Source organism: Salvelinus sp. IW2-2015, unplaced genomic scaffold (assembly GCF_002910315.2).
Source record: "Salvelinus sp. IW2-2015 unplaced genomic scaffold, ASM291031v2 Un_scaffold1536, whole genome shotgun sequence".
In the NCBI taxonomy this organism is placed as follows: Eukaryota; Metazoa; Chordata; class Actinopteri; order Salmoniformes; family Salmonidae; genus Salvelinus; species Salvelinus sp. IW2-2015.
The window spans coordinates 102,645-111,877 of record NW_019942971.1 but is presented as its reverse complement, the minus strand read 5'-3'; the positions used below and the strand labels follow the sequence as shown (position 1 = coordinate 111,877).

General features: G+C 41.9%; 1 protein-coding gene across 1 annotated transcript; it reads left to right on the top strand.

The window, feature by feature from the left end:
- The first annotated feature begins 4,463 nt into the window (after positions 1 to 4,463).
- Positions 4,464 to 8,975, top strand: LOC112071160 (eukaryotic translation initiation factor 3 subunit G). The gene is made up of 10 exons (XM_024138625.2): positions 4,464 to 4,568; positions 4,655 to 4,701; positions 5,048 to 5,136; positions 5,269 to 5,328; positions 7,303 to 7,407; positions 7,595 to 7,787; positions 7,907 to 8,026; positions 8,309 to 8,445; positions 8,621 to 8,727; positions 8,886 to 8,975. Exons 1-10 carry the CDS (start codon positions 4,546 to 4,548, stop codon positions 8,899 to 8,901), a joined length of 897 nt encoding a protein of 298 aa, XP_023994393.1. The 5' UTR covers positions 4,464 to 4,545; the 3' UTR covers positions 8,902 to 8,975.
- The last annotated feature ends 258 nt before the right edge of the window (positions 8,976 to 9,233 follow it).

Sequence of the window (9,233 nt, the reverse complement as noted above, 5' to 3'; positions counted from 1 at the left end):
TGGAAAACGTTGCTCTCAGAGGATGTGTTGGTACCACTCTTTATTCATGGCTGTGTTCTTAGGCAATATTGTGAGTGAGCCCACTCCCTTGGCTGAGAAGCAACCCCACACATGAATGGTCTCAGGATGCTTTACTGTTGGCATGACACAGGACTGATGGTAGCACTCACCTTGTCTTCTCCGGACAAGCTTTTTTTCCGGATGCCCAAACAATCGGAAAGAGGATTCATCAGAGAAAATGACTTTACCCCAGTCCTCAGCAGTCCAATCCCTGTACCTTTTGCAGAATATCAGTCTGTCCCTCATGTTTTTCCTGGAAAGAAGTGGCTTCTTTGCTGCCTTTCTTGACACCAGGCCATCCTCAAAAGTCTTTGCCTCACTGTGCGTGCAGATGCACTCACACCTGCCTGCTGCCATTCCTGAGCAAGCTCTGTACTGGTGGTGCCCCGATTCCCGCAGCTGAATCAACTTAGGAGACGGCCCCGTCCTGGCGCTTGCTGGACTTTCTTGGGCGCCCTGAAGCGTTCTTCACAACAGTTGAAAAGCTCTCCTTGAAGTTCTTGATGATCCGATAAATGGTTGATTTAGGTGCAATCTTACTGGCAGCAATATCCTTGCCTGTGAAGCCCTTTTTGTGCAAAGCAATGATGACAGCACGTGTTTCCTTGCAGGTAACCATGGTTGACAGAGGAAGAACAATGATTCTAGAAGCTTCCAGTCTGTTATTCGAACTCAATCAGCATGACAAAGTGATCTCCAGCCTTGTCCTCGTCAACACTCACACCTGTGTTAACAAAAGAATCACTAACATGATGTCAGCTGGTCCTTTTGTGGCAGGGCTGAAATGCAGTGGGAATGTTTGTTGGGGATTCAGTTCATTTGCATGGCAAATAGGGACTTTGCAATTCATCTGATCACTCTTCATAACATTCTGGAGTATATGCAAATTACCATCATACAAACTGAGGCAGCAGACTTTGTGAAAATTAATATTTGTGTCATTCTCAAAACTTTTGGCCACGACTGTATATATATCAGACCGTATACCATGGGTATGACAAAACATTTATTTTTACTGCTCTAATTACCACGGCTAAGGGCTGTGTCCTAGCACTCTGCGTTGCATGGTGCAATAGAACAGCCCTTAGCCGTGGTATATTGGCCATATACCACATATACCACACCACCCTCTTGCCTTATTTTCTTAAGTAAATTCCATTTGTGCATGTGCATAACTATAGATAAATTCTGACAGGAGAGTTTGAGTGATGAAAGTTGGACAGATGATCTCAATATGTTCAAGAAACACTTGGACGAACTTAAAGAAATAATAATGTTAGGCTATTTTCTGGCAATTGTGCCTTCTTTATGTGCCAGATGTTAAGACTACAAACAATTATAAATGGRCTATTTGCAAGATTGACTTGTCACTTCAATAGGCATAGGCAATTGACTAAAATCTGGGTTTATAATTGCAATTCAACGTTGCCATGGTTTGCTGAGCTAGATGCAGGTAACGTTAGCCTTTAGCCTCTGAAAGGCCAACATCTAATTTCAGGGAAAAGTCCACAATGAAACTGACATTKAATGTGGAGAATGATACATACGCGATATGGCTGTGACCATGATCACAATTGATAACTTCCAATTTAATTAACTAAACATGGTCATTAAGAATTGCATAATAACAAAAGGCTACAACAAAAAACTGAGTTATATTTATTAAATCCGTTTGCCAGCTCCAGGTAGGCTTCACAAGTGACACAAATTGATTTGCAATGACTCCAGTGATATCGTAAATTCAACATATTTATTGTACTGTGTCAAATGGTAGGTTACAGTAGCCTAGAATGGCATAGAAATTAATAYCCTACTTGATGGCCAACATATGCTAATGTGGCCTATCATTCTCCACATTTAATGTCAGTTTCATAGTGGACTTTTTCTCCATAAATTCCATTTTAAATGTCCACTCTAGAGCGCTGCGCGAGTGGACATTTGAAACGGAATTTATGGGGGAAAAGTCCACTATGAAACTGACATTAAATGTGGAGAATGATAGGCCACATTTGCATATGTTGGCCATCAAGTAGGCTTTTAATTTCTATGCCATTCTAGGCTACTCTAGAACTGAGCATGAGTAAAACCCTTCGCTTGATACGGTTATCCATAAGAAAAGTCGACATTTGAATGCAGTTTACTTTAATCCACCTCTGGGCGAATTTATCTAAAGAGCTCTAGAGCACATAAAGTCCTTTTCCGATGCTTTGTCGCCATTATATCAGTTCTAGTGCGTCAATATGTTTTATGGAAAACATATTAAATAGCCTACCTACAACTGGMAAAAAGTTGTCACGATGCTGCACTGTCTCCTTGACTCAGCAGTATGGGATCAATATCATGCCAAATATATTGTGAACATACAGCATGCATTTTGTATTCGTGTATCATGATCTGTACAAATAAGTACCAATCCACAATTGTAAATCGCCAATCCACAAATGTAAATCACTATCCACAAATGCAATTCATTATCCACAAACAAACACCTTTTGATTTGTATTTGTAAATCAATATATTGCATTAGAATTTTGACAGATATGGCAAACCTGCAACGCCATATTTGGAAGCGCWAAGGTCACCTGACTTTTGGCAGGGATTTGACAACAAGAAAAAGACCAAAAGTTCTCACATGTAGAAAGAGATTTGTAGTACCCCTAGAAAGCATGTAGTAACCCTAGAAAGCACGACTACAAATCGCTTTTTTGGGGGTCATTGTCCTGTTGAAAAACAAATGATAGTCCCACTAAACGCAAACCAGATGGGATGGAGTATCGCTGCAGAATGCTGTTGTAGCCATGCTGGTTAAGTGCGCCTTGAATTCTAAATAAATCACTGACAGTGTCACCAGCAAAGCACCCCACACCATCACATCTCCTCCTCCATGCTTCACGGTGGGAACCACACATGCAGAGATCATCCGTTCATCTACTCTGCATCTCACAAAGACATGGCGGTTGGAACCAAAAATCTCCAATTTGGACTCATCAGACCAAAGGAAAGATTTCCACCTGTCTTGTTCATTGCTTGTGTTTCTTGGCCCAAGCAAGTCTCTTCTTATTATTGGTGTCCTTTAGTAGTGGTTTCTTGGCAGTAATTCGACCATGAAGACCTGATTCACACTGTCTCCTCTGAACAGTTGATGTTGAGATGTGTCTGTTACTTTTGAACTCTGTGAAGCATTTATTTGGGCTGCAATTTCTGAGGCTAGTAACTCTAATGAACTTATCCTCTGCAGCAAGAGGTAACTGTGTCTTCCTTTCCTGTGGCGGTCCTCATGAGAGACGTTTCATAATAGCGCTTGATGGTTTTTGCGACTGCAATTGAAGAAAGTTTAAAAGTCTTGACAGTTTCCGGATTGACTGACCTTCATGTATTAAAGTAATGACGGACTGTCATTTCTCTTTTCTTATTCGAGCTGTTCTTGCCATAATATGGACTTGGTCTTTTACCAAATTGGGCTATCTTCTATATACCACCCCTATCTTGCGGTCAATTTGCAATCTACAAATTATTTGTAATTCTTGTTCTGGCCTCCCGACCTACCTCTCAAGAAAAAATTGGCCCGCGGCTGAATCTAGTTGATGATCCCTGCTTACGGGCATGTGACCCCGTGTGTAGTAGTGTGTAGGAGGGAGGTTCCTAGTGTGAGACGTGTGGCAGTAATGGGATTAGACAAAGGAATGTGTAGCATTGGGGAAAGTAGTGGTATGTGTTAATTGTAGGGGTGCCCATGAGGCTGGAGATCAGAAATGTCCGGTGCAAGAGAGGCAGGTTGAGGTTTCCAAGGTTAGAGTAGTTGTTATATGCTGAGGCAGGGAAGGAATTAGAGGAAGATCCCTCCCCCTTGAGGGATCCTGAGAGGAGTGGTGTAAATTGTAGATCTGTACCAGTACAGAGGGATAGGCCAACAAGTGATATATGTTTCAGTAAGATTGGATTTTTAGAATTATAGCAATGGTTATCAACTGAACTGCAGGGATGTAATGTACATCGCAAGAAAATTGAGGTTGTGGTGGCAGCTGCAGAAGGTTTTTTTGTTGTGCGAGACTTGACGTCAGAAGAGTTACAGTGTGTTAAGTGGTGGTGTCTCATCCTTTCAGGCTGTTGGCCTGAGGTAGGACTAAATATATTTAAAAAGTGGAGCAGGGTGGTGGTTTATTTTTATATTGTTTATTACTGTTATATAATTTTTTTGTGAAGTGTAYGTTGGTAGGGTATTTGTTGATTAAAAAACAAATTCAAGCAAAGTATAAGGTAGTTATACTCCAGTCTAGTAACGTTAGGTGGCGGTAATTCAACATTAATTGGTTGCCAACCGCCGTTAAACCTCATCGAATAAGATTTGGTGCCCTATCGTTTCAGTTGAATTAAGTAGCCTTCAGACCCGTTGGTGGCGCTCTAGCTATCCTATTTGGTAAGCTTTTCAGTTTGTGTCGTTCGTGTATTTTTCCTTGTTCTCTGGCCGTTGCGCGCACAGACAGAATGCCGTCGATTGAATACGACGAGTGAGTTCTTCAATACAAATATGATGATTGTCCTATATATCATGTGTTTGAATTTTCAAATAGTGTGTGTTAATCCTTCTTTCTAGTTCCAAGCCCAGTTGGGCGGATCAGGTTGAAGAGGAGGGAGACGAAGGTAAGAAGCTGGCTAACATTAGCTTGCTAGCATTGACATTAACTTGCTAGCTAAACCAGGCGATTTCCACGTGTATTTTTTCTTCATTATAGTGGTTCGTTTCTCTGTCACACTTCGTAGACAGTAAGACAATTTTTGTGATTTGTCAGGGAGAAGGCTACCCCCCCAACGTTAGTTGGCTAGCTAGTAACTAACGTTAGTCTGTCAGGAAAACAAAGTCTACTCGTCATACTGTAGTGTGCTTGCCTTAGTTGGTGGTAGGCAGCTAACAATCCACTAACAGACAGTATCGATATTATTGTTAACTATCATGACCTCATTTGTGTGTTGTCATCCRCACCACCAGGTACCCTACCCCCTCCAAAAGAAACCGTCAAAGGAAATATCAAAACCATCACGGAATACAAGATCGATGAGGATGGAAAGAAYTTCAAGGTACTTTTTGTTTTAATGCTCATCCAAATAGGAGAGTGGGTTTCTTGATTCCTTCCCACAAAGTCTACTGCCCCTGATGTCTGAATCAGATGTAACTAACCAAGAAATGAACATTTGTCATTTGTGTTATAGATTATTCGAACCTTCAAGATTGAYACTAGGAAGGCCTCCAAAGCTGTTGCCAGGAGAAAGGTCAGTGTTTTCTTTGGGAATTTAGCACAATCTTAACCTTTGTTGCACAACACCTCAGTATTGAGTTTGATAGGATTGTACATTAAGGGCTTGTAAGTAAACATTTCATTGTACCTGTTGTATTTGGCGCATGTGACAAATAAAATTTGATTTCTGTTCAGTATGGGGGGGTATAACGCCATGTCATCTTGTAACTGTATATCAAACATAGTGATCATAGATGTTGACAGTGTATATTACATGAGTCTTAGGATATGGAAATGTGAAGTGCCCATTTGGACTAACGTGTGTTTGGCTTGCTTGTATGACATCAGTGGTATTTACTATAATCCGTAACGTCTCATCTTTCACAAAACACATAGAGCCTCGTAATTTACAGCATTTCCCTCACTCAGACAAAACAATTCTAAAGTTACCCAATTAGCGGGATGGATGGGAGCAACTTCTTGTCACACMCAGTGCTCAAGTTCAGAACCGCTGTCAGTCAAAACCCATACAAAGCTGTGAGGAGACCCTGAGCTCTGACGTCGTGCATAGCATGCTATTGTACAACCACTGCCTCCAAATCTGCCATTTCCCATCCATATACAGGTACAAGGGTTAACCAACAATGRAATTTTAAGAAYAAAAAAGAAATATAACAAATAATTAAGGAGCAACAGTAAAATAACAGTAGCGAGGCTATATACAGGGGGCTCCGGTACAGAGTCAATGTACAGGGGCACTGGTTAGTCGAGGTAATATGTACATTTAGGTAGAGGTAAAGTGACTATGCATGGATAATAAACAGAGTAGCAGCAGTGTAAACATGGGGGGTGGGGTAGGGATAATGCAAATAGTRTGGGTAGCCATTTAATTAACTGTTCAAGAGTCTTATGGCTTGGGGGTAGAAGCTGTTTAGAAGCATTTTTMACCTAGACTTGGCGCTCCGGTACTGCTTGCTGTGCAGTAGCAGAGAGAACAGTCTATGACTAAGGTGGCTGGAGTCTTTGACAATTRTTAGGGCCTTCCTCTGACACACCCATAAAATTGCCAAGGACTCCAACCACCCTAGTTATAGAATGTTTTCTCTGCTACCGCACGGCAAGTGGTACCGGAGCGCCAAGTCCAGGTCAAAAAGGCTTCTTAACAGCTTTACCTGAGTTTGTTTGTTGGGTATTGTGAAGAAGATTTGCTGCTGAATACGCATCTGAATGCACTCATGACACAAATTACGATTGGCTTCTCTGAATTGCCTTGTGAAAGCCTAACATTAAGATCATATTTTATCATTTWMCTAMTCATGTTAGCAATAGAACAAGCTTTCAAATGATGCCCATCTGACCCAGATTGTGATTTATAATGGACTGTTTTTGTATTGCGTAAACGTCAACAGTAATTGGGTAAAGGCAGGGATGCAGAGCGGTGTTCCAAACAAAGTAACTGCAAGTGTGCTTCCTCTAGTTCCTCAACGGCACAGATAGGAGAGCTCAAAAAAGCACCTTTTATAGTTGAATAATCTTCTTTGAGTCATAAAATTGCTTAGGAACTGTTCACACTTTGGAGAGMTGTGGCCACTTGAAAACACCAGTTAGACCTCACTCAAACCCTCGTCATTTTTTTGTTCTTTGTTGCACCTACCCCAAATGTTCCACACATATTCTTTGTTACTGAATCTATCCAGAATATTTTCAGATTTCGTTATCAACAAATGCGTCAAAAAGTACAGTACATTTAAAATGCACATAKAATCAACAGTGTAATGTTTGGATTCAGTTGTGTGTCAGGTGAACTGTTGTCATCACCTTTAGTCTGATCATTTCCCCATAATCTCCAAAAGTYTTTTCTTTCAGTTGCTGCCATGGTCATGCATATCCTTATTCACATTTCAATTTAGCCCTATCCATATAGGCCAATTCTCACGAGTGTAAGGGGTTAAAAAATTGAAGATATTTTGATTTGACTTAACATTGCTTTTCTATCCCCGCCAATCAGAACTGGAAGAAGTTTGGCAACTCAGAGTATGACCCACCAGGTCCCAATGTTGCTGATACCACAGTCAGTGATGATGTCTTTATGGTGTTCATCTCTAGCAAAGAGGTGAGGAGCCACTGAGAGAAGCTGATCTAGTATTGTTCTCTTTGAGCCATCAGAGATCTCCTCTTCAGTCGCAACAATCCACCAGTTCATTTGTTTTTGTATGATGTAGTTAAATGATCCTAATTGTCACCTTTTAGTACTGTTATAAATCGGTGATGATATGTAATAACCTGAATCCATCTCTCAGGACCTGAATGCCCAAGATGTGGAAGAGGACCCCATGAACAAGCTGAAGGGACAGAAGATAGTGTCCTGTCGAATCTGTAAAGGAGACCATTGGACCACCCGCTGCCCCTACAAGGACACTCTTGGCCCCATGCAGAAGGAGCTGGCCGAGCAGCTGGGCCTGTCCACTGGAGACCCGACGAAGACTGCAGGAGGTATTGTCATAATTGCCCATAGCTTAGAAGTTATATTGGGCTGTAAATGTACACAGTCATGATTGTGGCTAATGATTTTGTTAAATTGACATCACTGATGGATATATACTTTGTTTCAGACGAGCCTGAGCCYGCCGCACCAGCCGCAGGGAGCAAAACGGGGAAGTATGTGCCCCCCAGCCTGAGGGACGGCAGCACACGTAGAGGAGAGTCTATGCAACCCAATCGCCGTGGTGCATGTACGTATGATTCAACTCTTCCACTCAGTTTTCTAGAATAAGGAGCATACTAGTCTATGGAGTCACCAGACCTTAACACCGTAGTCTCGTTTGAGAAGTATTTTGATGTCTGGACAACGGTCCTGGTTCAGCATGGAGCAGTCCAATCAGAGTGATTTAAAACATTTTTCCTCTTGATTTCATTTGGGGAATTCCAACAAAGCCAGGCATTTTGGTAAGATGCCTAAACGGCTGGGGGTGGGATAACACAAACCCAGACCTAAACTGTCTATCCTTCCACAGCTGATGACAACGCCACCATCCGTGTGACCAACCTGTCTGAGGACACCCGTGAGACGGATCTGCAGGAGCTCTTCAGGCCGTTTGGCTCAATTTCCAGGATCTACCTGGCCAAGGACAAAAACACAGGCCAGTCCAAGGTGAGTACAGCAGTAGAAGTTCAAATGGCTACTAGTTTAGAAGTAGTGTATACATAACCATTAACTTGCTTGTGCAGGGTAAAAAAAGAGTATTTACAGGTCTTTCAGAAGTTCAACTGGTTGGTTTGGTTTATTTTGAAATAGTTTGCCTTCTTACCGCCTCTTTGTCCTTCAGGGCTTTGCCTTCATCAGTTTCCACCGCAGGGAGGATGCAGCCAGAGCCATCGCAGGAGTGTCAGGATTTGGATACGACCATCTTATCCTCAATGTGGAATGGGCCAAGTGAGTATTGTTTGACTTGTGATGAGRGATTTAATGTCAGATGGAGCACTCGTATGCATTGAAAGGCTAATCAGTGGCTGTTTAGAATCTAGACGCTTCACTAAATTGCATCGGATTCATTTACTGATTTTATTCAACCATCTTTTCTCCCCTCCCAGACCATCAAACAACTGAGATGGCAATGACATTTCAGGAGGAATGCCAGAMTTCATTCATGTAGCTCTGAATAAAGACTTGTCAWTCCCTGACTACGTAGCACTRGTTTGTATGTAAATCCAAACTTCTACAGAATATAAACTTGGAATGACTCATGACTTCAATTTGGGGGGTGGGGGCAGATCAGGCTAGAGGTAATTGCTGCCTAAATAACATTGTAAATATGAGCGTGGGGGGACCACATCAATGCACCTCCCAACCGGTAAATAGTCTATCCCTGAGCTCATACTTCAAGGTAACTACCRAACAGCATGTTTTCCATTATTTCCCCTAGTCATGAACAAATAAGG